At 36.8% G+C, this 13,406-nt stretch overlaps 1 protein-coding gene across 14 annotated transcripts in view; it reads right to left on the bottom strand.

Moving 5' to 3' along the window:
* LOC133521539 (inositol hexakisphosphate and diphosphoinositol-pentakisphosphate kinase) overlaps nt 1–13,281 on the bottom strand; it is a 43,771-nt gene extending 30,490 nt beyond the window's left edge. For 4 of the 14 annotated variants that reach the window (XM_061856549.1, XM_061856550.1, XM_061856555.1 and 1 more), the window contains exons 1-7: nt 11,794–11,995; nt 10,250–10,432; nt 5,453–5,593; nt 4,745–4,835; nt 2,884–3,038; nt 2,097–2,184; nt 530–734 (exon numbers count right to left, since the gene is read on the bottom strand). In XM_061856549.1, the coding sequence (XP_061712533.1) occupies nt 530–734; nt 2,097–2,184; nt 2,884–3,038; nt 4,745–4,835; nt 5,453–5,593; nt 10,250–10,432; nt 11,794–11,904 (974 nt within the window). In that variant the 5' untranslated portion in view covers nt 11,905–11,995. Of the gene's footprint in view, nt 1–529; nt 735–2,096; nt 2,185–2,883; nt 3,039–4,744; nt 4,836–5,452; nt 5,594–10,249; nt 10,433–11,704; nt 12,018–12,050; nt 12,078–13,009 lie in introns of those variants that run through there. The other 10 variants (XM_061856552.1, XM_061856551.1, XR_009799912.1 and 7 more) reach the window with 9 other exon arrangements.
* Nucleotides 13,282–13,406: the final 125 nt, after the last annotated feature.

Here is a 13,406-nt window from a genome sequence, read left to right as displayed (position 1 = left end):
TTGCTACGCCCTAGTAGGGTCCGTGATTGTACTTACTTAATTCTAAGAACATCTGTAACACCATGGCTGCAACGAATAAATGATTTATGATTTATAAAATCGGTCCTAGAACAATTCCTTGTGGGAATCCTAATGCCTTTTGACTTCGATTACTTATTTATAAGTCATTCCCAAACATAATTTAATTTCGGACATAAGGCCCCGGACACCGTGGTGTTCATGCAGGAGTAACAAAAACAGGAATGTATGCCTTTTTAAAACCTAAAACTAGAGGGGACTTTACTACGCAACTGAAACATCTCTCTTTTGCCTTATCAGCTCAATTTCGAACTTCAAAAAATGAAAAAAATCCTACACCTACCTAACATTAATATTCACTCACCGTAACAAATCATATCCACAGACAGTTCGAACGCTAGACAGACTCCTCGAGGTTAGCTTCTCCTGATTAGAAAGAATTGCGGGATAGCGATCTCCATACTTTCCAGCTATACGTTACAAAAGGATTTCTTATTTCTTGATCACTCACCTTAACAAATCAAATCCACAAACGGTTTGCTTGAACGCCAGGCAGACTTTCCTCGAGATAAGCTTCTCCTGATTGGACAGAATGACGGGGTAGCGGATCTCCTTTCCTTCGGAATCGCGCTCTACTTTGCCGTCGAGGGCGGGACTCTTGCGGGCTTCTGCGTGCGCGTAGTCTGGGCCCACTGTGTATACTTTTACATCGGTGCCTATTGAGATGTAAAAGGGACTAATTTTAGTATTTTTAGTACCTAATAGGAAATGTTACGCGAAACTCTGCGTAGAGGGCGCCACTACCACAATCCATCACAATCTGAGGCTCTACCGCGAAACAAGAAAATCGAAATTTCGTTATCTAACCTCTCTATCACTCTTGCATATTCGAGCGATGAAGAGGCAGATAACTAAATTTCGATTTTTGCGTTACCCGGTAGGCCTTTTGTAAACAAACCGCCTTGACGCATCAATGTCATATTTTATTATCTGTGAAAACTTGTTAAAAACAGTGTAAAGTACAGTATGTACAAGTTATTCTATGGTTTACGATAGGTGCTAGTGCTGCACTCTGGTGGCAGAAAATTGTAGTAATACTCCCTATTCTAATGCAAAATAAAATTTGATTGCGCTTTTCAATAATATTGAAGTCACTAAAATATGTAACCGCGGCGGGAAAAAACGTTCTACTTTGTCGGTTGCCATAAGGATGCCTTGACAGGTTATTCATATAAAGATACAAGCAAATCTCGTCCTTATGGCAAGCGAGAAAGTGGGACGTTTTACCCGGCCGCGGTAGCATATGTTGATAATGAAATAAATAAAAATTTTGATGGATGTAATAAAGATTAATATCAGAATTTGATAAGTCTGCGTATATTTTATAACATACTCGTACATTGGGATGACGGGGAAATGTATAAAACATGGCACAAAAGATGTATCAGATCTATGCGTGAATAAAATTCTTTAGTCCTAATATTGGAAGGTATATATCCGTGATGTTTGCGGAGCGGCAAATTGATGGCTTTTATGCCGTTATCAGGAAGCGGGCCGCCTCGATGATGAAACGTGTGCGCGGCTCCACGAACACCATCCTACAAACGCTGGCCGAGAGGTGGGACTCCCCGATACTTAGGCGATGGATGCAGCTCCATACCACAGCGGGGAAATAATATATATTTTTTTTTGATTAGGCCAATTTATTACTAACATAGTTCTTAAGGATTTACCCATTGTCACTAACATATTTAATTATAATTTTAATTTTAATTTTTATCTTAATTTATATTGTATTTTAATGTATGGAATTTATTTTCTGAATTAAAATTATTGAATTGAATTGAATTGAATTGAATCATTAGGAATATATCATTATTTATATCATCAAACAATTCCATGTAACATAGAATATTGGGTTGAGTACCTTATACGATAAACATTCTGAAAAACAAATGGCTTAAAGATAATTTTGAGTGTTTCAGCTTTACGCAATAATCTCAAGTGTTGCCGAAACAGTGCGATTATTTGAAAATTTGATCAAAGTGTTTGATAAAAGATAAACTACGCATACGTACCATCAGTAGGCATAAAATCTTCGTAGATAAAAGATCCAGTCTTCCGTACTCTAGACTCTGGTGAATAAATGCTGCTACGACTTCCAATCTGAAAGAAGAAATCAATTGTAAAGAATGACAGGCCATGACAGGGTTAAAGGACTGAAGTGTGTCATAACAAAATTTATGCACATATATAAAACTACATCATCTCATAGAGATTGTCATTGACGAATAATATTTCGTGACGTCATGCTATCATTATTAATCTGTCTGTAGGCCTAGCACATCATTGGCGCGAGAGTATCTCTCGGCGAGATAGACTACCCGTCTTTTTCTAATTATGTTAATTAAAGAGGGCTCTCGCGCCTATCATGTGCTAGCCCGGCAGGGATTAAATGTAAACATCTGTTGTTTGCCCTCTTTGTAAAATTATGTCAGGTACTATAGTCTGTCATTCTGTCAAACAACTATGTCAGAAGAAAAGGCGCGAAATTCAAATTTTCTATGGGACGATAACCCTTTGGGCCAACTTTTTTTGAATTCACCGTTTTTGTACTGACGGAAATGGCTTAACAGACTATAGTTTGCACATTCCAAAGTAATGATTTCTTTAAAGATTCCAACTGGCGCAAGTCAATTCACTTCAATTCACTTATCAGTGTCCAGAACTGGCACTGCATGTCTTACGCAATGCACATGTCCAGTGAGTGATCCTTTCGCAAACAGACGCATTCAAAGCGGCTTCGTGCTGCGTTCGCCAGGTCTAGACGCACCTATATCTTTATATTAACAAAGTAAAAGGCACCTTTCTGAACAGCCGCTGACTCCCACCGCCCGCGGACGTGGGGTAGTAAATGTAGATATTGTGATCCTCGGCCGAAACTGGCTTCTCCACGAAAGGCTTGTTGAACACCACTCCGTTCACTTCCACGTGGTCTTCTGACTCCACTAACTCATGATCTGTGACAAAAAATTATAAGAGAAATTAATGACAGAGACGTCAAAGAGGTAGGTCTCAAAAAGAGAGAAACGAATGATGAATTATTGTGTAAAATCACACACACAGGAAAAATGGTATGGAGATAAAGATTTGTAAATTTAAATAGGCTAACAGTTAGTTAGGTGTTAGTTTAAGTTGTTGTATGTTTAACTGTTCGGTCTTCTCTATGGTCTATAGTTCAATAGGTATACACAAAGAAATATAACTATGAACAGATACGGTTGAACATTACGTTTTGTAAAGTAGGTATTAGGGAAATACCTAACAAAACTTCCGTGAGACACTGATGTAAGATATTAAATATATCAAAAACGGGTCGACTTAAAATACGTGAGTGACCCATTTTAAATATATTTAATAAGGTTTAAATATATTAAAAATACCTATTGATATGGCCTTGATTGTACTTGTGGCTAGACATCCTAAAACCAGATTAATAAAGACCCGGTAGTTTAAGGTAATTTTGCGGCTCACTCAAGTGCAGGTATGCGACGGAGTCTGCCGGTATTTTCCGGTACACGCAATAGTAAAACCGACTTTAAAATTAGGGGTTTCTGTCTGAAGTTACCTAAGGTTATCATTTGGCACGGTTATAGTGCAAACTGACTTTTAATCCTATAGGTACTTTATGCAATAATACAATACTGAGCAATTAAAAAAACCTTCGCAGAAATTTAAGGAATACCTTGAAACCTAACGACACAGAATACCTAAAATCAAGCAGCCTTCCTATGTCTGCAGTGATTTTTTAGTAGATGGTAAGTAGCTGTTTTGGGACTAAAACGCATAGTTAAACAGGAGAATCTAAAAGTGCGGCACGTGCTTTTTTTTTATACTACGTCGGTGGCAAACAAGCATACGGCCCGCCTGATAGTAAGCAGTCTCCGTAGCCTATGTACGTCTGCAACTCCAGAGGAGTTGAATGCGCGTTGCCGACCCTCAAACCCCCCCCCCCCCCTCCTCCTCGTTGAGCTCTGGCAACCTTATTCACCGGCAGGAACACAACACTATGAGTAGGGTCTAGTGTTATTTGGCTACGGTTATCTGTAAGGTGGAGGAATTCCCCAGTTAGGCTCTGCTCTAGATCTGGAATGACATCCGCTGTCCTGTGCCCTACCACACAAAGCGAGATGACATTCACAATGCCCGTACCTCTCTTTTGGACGTAGTTTAAGGACGTACCCGGGTCCAACAAAGGGTTGCTTGTTTGCTTCCCGAACCCCGTGCGTAGTGAAATTGCTTTTGCGCTAGCTTATTGTATAGTCTATAAAATTTAAAGTAAACAAACAAGAAATAATAAACAAATCACAACTACTGAATTGAAGTGTGTTTAAACTAATCTACATGGAAAATTTAGAGGCTTGAATCGGTCTAATTTGCCTGTACAATGAAAATGTTTGTTTTAAAAAAAGCATCTTAGATACGATTTTCTCTGCTATAAACGTTAACTAATCGTGTAACGGCAACTACCAATAGAAATGAAGTCGATGCCATGAATAACCAGTCCACCAAACAAATCTTTCATGAGTTTTGTAATTATTGCTGAGATAATTTAGGATACCTGACGCTAACATTTACAATGTCTTAATACTTAGCATAATAAAAATCAGTTTCATGCAGCGAAGTCCTAGTCCTAAAGTAGTGACGTACTTAAATTGCTACTTACGCTTAGGATCCGGCGAGTCTCTGTCCAAAACTGCATATCTGGGTATCTCGATTCCTTCTCCTTCTAAGATGGCGTATACTTTTCTGCGATCCTGTAAGAGTCGCCGCAAAAACACAGTGATATAATAAACAATCAGTGGCGTACTCTTCAATCCATATAACCCGATTAGTGCGAACGCTCAAGCACTTTATAAGGCAGAGGCCAACATGTAACTCTCACCACGCTTTTTAACTTTATTTCAAAGTGATAAGGTTCAATTTTGATTAAATCTGACACTTTCTTGACCTTAAAATGTAAATGTTAAAAATTATGCGTTGATTATATGGTATAGGAACGATTTTATGATAAGGGCCTGTTTCACAATAACTGCCAGATAAAACTACCTTAAGTTGTAAACGTATTTATCTACCAGTTAAGCTTACTCGAAGATTGTGAAACGCCAACGATGACTTTATTCGTCGGATAAGTGGCAAGTAGCTTATTTAGGACTTTACTTGGGCATTGTGAAACAGGCCCTTAAAATCCAAAGAGTTGGAGAAAAATTCCTCATCAAAATGTCAAATTTTTATTTTTCCTTGCATATTTCTATGAACTACTATGACTCTAGTTAGGTAACAGTAAGCAGGAACATGTTGAAATTTCTACACTAAAGGGCAATGAAAATAGAACACAAACAATCCACATTATTGTAGACGTTTAGATACATACCTGGATATCGTATTGCATATGCAGATTGTTGATAACATACGGCTTCCTCAGTTTTTCATACTGTATGGCCTTGTCTAACGGGAAGCCTTTCGAGTGGAAAGATATCAGACAGTCACAGATGGGCCACTCCTCTACGGGGCTCTGTAAAATAGGTGTTATAACAAGTTAATTTCTGGTAGACGAGTGGAATGGCCGAGAATGCAACATGCAATGAGGGGACACCCGCTGCTATAATTACGGTGTTGTGTGCACGGAAGAAAAAAGGCCAAGTCCTTTACAATTTCAGTAATAATGGTGACTCAGGTTAGGTAACTTGTTAATCATATAAAAATGCTAGATTAGTCTACTATGGATGGATGGATGCATGCAGGAAGCATATGTTATTAAGCGATACGGCGGCGTAACTTTTCATCATTATCATCATCGTCTCCTAGCAGTTTTCGGCCACAGCGACTGCTTTCTACCGCTAAGTGTCGCTGTGCGCTGTCAGGTGACTGACGTAGCCGATCTTTGCAGCGCATGTGCGGCCACACGCGCTGCAGGTCAGCACCCCATGGCCACAGGTGATGTGGCCTTTAGCTCGGTTTAAAGACATTTATTCTCATAAGAACAGAACAGTTCACTTACATGAGATTACAATAAATTAACATTATGTAACATATTCCAACACATCTTAGTAAATATTATTATATATATATTCTTTCAGCTTAGTTTTAAACATTGTCTCTGAATGACTTTCTTTAACATCTTTTGGTAGGTTGTTATACATTTGTGCACCTTCAAATAAAATGGTTTTTTTTCCATAATTAGTTCTATGTCTAAATAATTTTATTTTATTGGTATTTCTTAAATTATGTCTAAATTTTCGTTTTGTTAATAGTAACTGAGAGTGTATATTCTGTGTAAGTAACTTATCGATGAGTATGCAAGTACAGTATGTGTATAGTTGTTTTAGATTAAATAGTTTTGTTTTAGTATAAAGTGACTTTGATTTCGTGAGCTGAGGATATTGAAATAGAGTTCTTACTAGTTTATTTTGTGATCTCTGCAGAAATTGAAGATTTGTCTTAGCTGCGCATCCCCACACTTCAATTAGGTATTGTAAATGAGACTTTGCTAAAGAGTTATATATGAGTAGCCGAGCTTTATAAGGTATGCAGCCCGCACAATGTCTTAATGCTCCTGTCAGAGAAGATAGTTTGGATCTAATTTTATTTATATGACTTTTCCAGCTTAGTTTCTCATCCAGTATCAGGCCTAGATATTTTTCGCTAGTGGAGCGATGTATAGTATCGTTTTCTATCATTATAGTGGGAGGATGCTGAAGTTTTTTGTTTTTCGCAGCAAAGATCATGTAGGATGTTTTATTTGTATTTATTGTCAGCAAATTACTTTGACACCATTTGTTATACAGATGTAAGTCTGCGTGTGCTTTATCAACCAGCTCTGTTAGACTTCGGCCAAAGTAAAATAAACAAGTGTCGTCAGCATATAGAGTTACATGTGCTGACAGACCTATAGTACTAACGTTGTTGACATAAATGGAGAACAGCAGGGGACCTAGTATGGATCCCTGCGGTATTCCACATTGAACAAAAATCGGATCACTTCTGTAATCGCCTATTTTAACAATCTGAGTTCTGTTTGACAAGCTCGATACTACTCAACGATATCATTCTATGCTTATTTTTTATTGCATCTAATCTTGATATATCAAATTAGGTTTGGTACTTTATGGTTAGGTAGGAAGGTATAAGCAGGATTTTAAAAACAAAGCATTTTAAATGTGTTCATATTGCTTTGCACAACCATTATTCACAAAACGGTTCAAACGATAGCGATAAAACAAATTTTATCGCTATGTAAGTAGAGTCAATCTGTTTGTTCAAGCCTACATAAATTGTCTTGTTACGCAAACTGTAATTTAGTCGGTATACGGAACTAGACAATTGACATCTTACATTAACATGAACTTGGCCCATTTCTTACTAACTACTAAAGGGGCCCACTGATTACCAGTTCGCCGGACGATATCGGCCTGTCAGTTATTCGCAAAAGCTGACAAACGCGAATAATTGACAGGCTGATATCGCCCGGCGAACTGGTAATCAATGGGCCCCTTAAGTATATTAAAACCAAAGATTCGTTGATTGTATAAGATATGTAAAGTCCTAAAAAATAACTTGCCCCTCGATTTGACCGCTGAAGAAGATGGCGCTGTACGGCGCAAAATGTTTTGTGGTAACTTAAATGTCCAATTTCATAATTTGGCAACCGGAGTGGCCGCATTGTGTACGAAGCCGTATAGCACTATCTACATTACCTGTCAAATTCGATGCACGATTTTTTGTTCTACTTTTCAGTAAATCTACTAAATTCAATCCCTGAATCTTTGATTAAAACATACACTAATGCTCAAAATACGTGCTGTGAGGCTCGTGCATTACCTAATCCCTATTGACAACTGGACAATTTTATTCAAGTAAAATCAATTGACAATTAAATTATGAAGAACTTGGCCTACCTCGTTCCTTCACTAAGATCATGCAATATACGTGTAGTTAGGTACATGTCATAATCAGTAATGGTAACCGGACACCTCGGACAAAGGGTGTGTGGGTAAACAAATGAAGTCCACGGAAATATCACGTGTTTCGTTACAAATGTACCCGGGTAGTATAGTCAGTCACAATTTTTGGTTCAAACAAGCATAATATTTACCCCAACTGATGACAAGCAGCGAACTTTGACTGGGCGCTTGCATCACTCTACGTGTTTACGTGCATAAATATGATTTCACTTTACTGGATTCTCAGAGAAAAAGACAAATACATGTAACTGACGGTATACCACGTCCATTATGCTTAAAGTAAGGACGTCAAGAACGAAGAATTTCGTATATTGACCCGCCACTTCCTATCTAGATAACACGCGCATTATTATATGGTTGTCCCTGTCGCACGGTGGCAATTGACCGCCAGCATCGTTGGCGGGTGAGCAATATAATTATGTGCGTGCAATACAGTTAGGTCACAGGGGTCTACAAACTTTTTTATCTAAGGGCCATATTATACCTCAGAAACTTTCGCGCGGGCCACCATCGGTTTTTGCGCTGCGGGGATCTACTTGCTGCTGTTAGGCACAGTTCCACTCTCAATGAATGCTGAACCCCTGGAGCCTGGGATCCGTTTGGCAACTTCCCGCGGGCCGGACCATGGGCTGTCGCGTTGAATGTCCGCGGGCCGGGGTTGGAGACCCGTGAGTTAGATGGCGGGTCAATATACAAAATTGATCGTGCTTAGCGTCCTTACTTTAATAACCACGTTAAATATGATATGAACTTGGGTTTGTGTTAACATGCTGGTAAGTAGACGGCATCGGCATGCATTTTACGTATTATGTACCATCTACACTACACAGAAATAATCAGGAGAGAATGTTAACTAATGATACTTCTAAGTTTATCTAGTGAAACAAAATAAACGTTCGATAACAGTATTTTTTCCTAAATTACACTCACGAGCCATTAAATTTAAACGTAGCCAGATTGTATACAATATGACACATTTTTTTTCTAGGGTACGAGGGCTGCTACTTATGTATCCGGAATGGGCAACTTACTGGAACTATAATAAAAGTATAATATATCATATAAAAATGGAACTCTTTGGAAGAAGAATACAGTTTGTTTCATTTCATATGTCTATCAATTGGTTTTACATTGCAGCATCATTTTAAAAATTCCTTGTTTCATATTCAATGGATTTACTTGTAAACATTTTCGTGCGATGATTTTTTTACGATTTTCGGCGTGGTTAAACTAAAAAAAATTAGACTTTTGGAGAGTGAGTCCCATTAAAGGTGAGTACTGAGTTAAATTGTGGTCGTCGTATGCTTACGGACGAATACTAAAAAAAAAAAACACTCAAAATCGGCTGTTACTCTACAAAATATCGATGGTGTGCGCGAACTCATAATGCAAAGATAGTCATAGCACAAATCGCAAGATCTCATTGCAATAGTATGATGAGCATACATAAGATATTACTTGAACATGTGGTTTAAAAAAAGAAAAACTCGCGATAAAGCCGTTTTCGCTGATTTCAACATATCCTACATGGCTACAGTATGGGGTTCTTCAAAAAAGGAGTGTACAGGTTTTTAAAGGGCCGGCAACGCGCATGTAATACCTCTGATGTTGCAGGCGTCCATAGGCTACGGTGACTGCTTACCATCAGGCGGGCCGTATGCTTGTTTACCACCGTCGTGGTATAAAAAAAAAATCCAAAAGTGCATCATTCACCTTGAGACCTTGACCAAATATAAAGGCAATATAACCATTTATAACTACAGGTGTTTGTTATTTTTTGTGTTTCCAGATACATAAGTAGCAGCCCTCGTACAGCTTGATGGTCTACAAACTACGGGAAGAAATAATAGGATGTGTTTCTAATATCCTTTTAACATTAGACTAAATTATAAGGACAAATACTATTATATCTGTGGCCAATGGGCCACATTTTAATGTAGACAAATAAAAGTAAAAATAAATCACTATCTTTTTAATTAAGGCAAAATTTCCAATTCAATTACTTTGAGCCCGATTTTTTAAAATGTAATGAGTATTATAACCTGGTTTTATATGTAAGAGTAATACAAAAAAAACTTCAGAACAAGGATAGATACAACAGCGCCAGTCCCTTAAATAAGACTAGCGTCAAAAGGACAGAGGTCACAGAGTTACCAATGTATCGCTCACTATTTTGTTCCACTAAAAGGTTAGAGTATGAGGAGAACCTTTAAGATAACCTCCTCAGGGAAGACGAGCATCTTGATGTACTCGAATTCGTCGAGGCGCGTGAGAATCTCCTTCATGGGCTTCGACTGCGATTTCTTGGCCATGGCACACACCCCCACCACAACTTTTTTGCCGCCACCATCGTAGTGTGGATCCAAAGAGTCGCAGAGATCCAATTCGCCCTGTGGAAAAATAATAGTTATTCAAATAAATATATACTTATTTTAGGGCAACTTACACAAATCACAGTCCTACAGTAATCTCAATAGATCTTGTGTTGTGAGTACTAGAAAAAGCTATATTAGATACTTTTTTAAATACATAACACATTTTCACAACTCGGGAACAATAATTTTTAATAAACATAAATAAATGCCCTGACAGGGATTCAAACGTAAGACCTCCAGCTTTATACAAATTTATTTCACGTTATATTCTACAACATCTACTTCTCATAAAGACGATTCTAACGAGCAAAAACTCAATGAGGCCGCAATGTTTACCCCGAAACCATGCATTGTCATCACATTTAGGACTTCTAAATTTCGTTTTATTTAGAAAACGAGACCTTATACAAATTTTGACGGCAACTGACATACTTAGTTTATGCAACAGATTAACCATTCTCCAACGGAAGGTACAAAACTAACAGACCTGAGTACCAAGGGATGCTCAGATACCCCCTTCTTAATTACAAGGTGACATGTTCTATGATCTGATCTATCAGTGAAAACTAATTGCAATGATTTTAAAATGTGCTTTCATCTATTATTAAAAAAAAATTGTCACACCCTAAAAATATTGGCAGGTAATGTAGGTAGTAGGTTGTACTTGTAATTTTTATTTGTTATTTTCATTATTGGTGAGCAATAAAGAAGATCACGATTTACTAAAAAACCGGGCAAGTGCAAGTCAGACTCGCGCACGAAGGGTTCCGTACCATTATTTAAAAACACGGCTAAAAATTATGTTTGTTGTATGGGAGCCCCCTTAAATATTTATGTTATTCTGTTTTTAGTATTTGTTGTTATAGCGGCAACAGAAATACATCATCTGTGAAAATTTGAACTGTCTAGCTATCACGGTTCATGAGATACAGCCTGGTGACACACTGATGGACGGATCTTTTTAAATTCAAAGCAATTTAAATTTAATTTAAATGAAATGCTAACAATAAAATGAAACATATCAAAACTTATAATACTGTCACAAGGCATAACAGCTGTGTGGCCATGAACATGAAATAGTTAAATACCTCTTCCATTGTTTCACTTATCCTCACAAACCAAAAGGAGCACTATTGCAGAGATCTTAAAAGTCAGATTATTGTTTTAAGATCTACAAACACTACAACAACATGGCAAATAGATTTAGAAGTCTAGAGTCATGTAAAATCTGATTAAATCAAGTGACCACATTTTTGTATTATTGCTAAAACAGATCACAAATAATACCTATTTGGTTATCTTCTATAAACAATCATAATTATAACAACAAATGTAATCATTATCTATAAACATAAATTTTGCCAATTAAAGCTCACATCGGGCAAACAGTCATCACAATAACAAAAATCATCATCATTTTGCTCTTTTTTCTTCCTGCTCCTCCATCTTTTTAACCTCCACCAATCTTTAAGCCACTGCCATTCCATCACTATGACACTTCACATGCAACCCACTGAATACTTGAACTAAAACTAAAGATAGCACAAAGCAGCTAGTCAACGGCTGGTTATCACCACACACACTAGATAAGTATGATAAACTTGACACAAATTAACATACTGTACTGTATTACCTCACATGACATTGTTGCTAGAACAGACCAGTTATAAAATATGCATTGTATATCAGTGATTATAATGTGCTTGTATATAAAGTAGTGTTAGTGTGGACATGTGCCTTGTTCGATATGCACATACATTTTGTGGCAGATTACAGTAGTTTAGGACTAAACCAAAGCTATTTGTGATTCTTATCTATGTTAATCTTGAAATCTTAAAGCAATGTTTACATTTTGTTACAGATAAGTTTTATATGCATAAATATTAGTGGTTAGCCTTGTAGCTGTGTAATAATGTGGATTAAGGTTTTGATTAAAACTGGTCAGTTTAATAGTATGGTAATCTATGCTTTGATTCATAATCTTCATGATATTAATATACTTTTGTTTATGTTTTGGTCAACCATTTGAATGTGTTATCTTCTAGTAGGTAATTAAAGATATCCTTCTATTTTATTTCTAGTCATATTAAGCACACTATTTTTTTAGATGTGAAATAAAGAGAGATATAGATATTTGTTTACAGTGATGTATGTTATATTAAAATGTTATGTTTACTTTCAGCACTATTACACGGGTTTAATGGTAAATTATACTTAATTCTCTAACTAAATGTTTAATTAGTGTAAGCCTTTGTAAATGAATGTTTTTAACCAATATTATGATTTTTGTATTGTGATTCACTCTTAAAATTGGTAAAAACATGGTGGACACAAGTCCACAATGTCACATGGACTCTTGCCAAATTTATAGTAACAAAGAAACTCATATAAGGAGACTTTCTACCTTTAATTATAAACAAAAGAACTCCCTTTATTTACTGATTTATGAAAATGTGAAAAGTAAAAAAGTGCATTTTAATTTATTTCATACACCTATATGCGTATCAGCTCCGTGACCTGCTTTCAGTGTATTTGTAGAGTACTTACTAAACAAAATTTAAGCGTAAAGCATGCCTACATAATCTTACTTACTGGAGATCTTATTGGGACGAGATTACCATCATCACCGACATAGAACTGAGGCTGCTGTGTGGCTTGCCGCAACCCTTGATACCCATGTTCGAGCTCAGTATATGACATTACCTATACATAAACTAGCATAAAAAATAGACTGGTGAATAAATATTACAATTAGACATACAAATACATTTATATCAAGAGGTAAAATTGATTTTGTAAAAGTAAAAAATATTTTGTAATCAGCAGCTGGCAAACGCAGCTGATGTCAATGACGTCAATCGCCGATGACGTTTTGTTAACATCATTAACATGATATGGATGAACATGATTTCGTAACAATGCAAAATTAACCTGGCATTAAGCGAAACTACTTGTTTTGTTTGCAATAATACGATATACCAAAAAAAAT

The sequence above is a fragment of the Cydia pomonella genome, chromosome 9 (assembly GCF_033807575.1).
Source record: "Cydia pomonella isolate Wapato2018A chromosome 9, ilCydPomo1, whole genome shotgun sequence".
In the NCBI taxonomy this organism is placed as follows: domain Eukaryota; kingdom Metazoa; phylum Arthropoda; class Insecta; order Lepidoptera; family Tortricidae; genus Cydia; species Cydia pomonella.
Note: the sequence above shows the minus strand (reverse complement) of the source record. Positions and strands in the feature narration are given on the sequence as shown.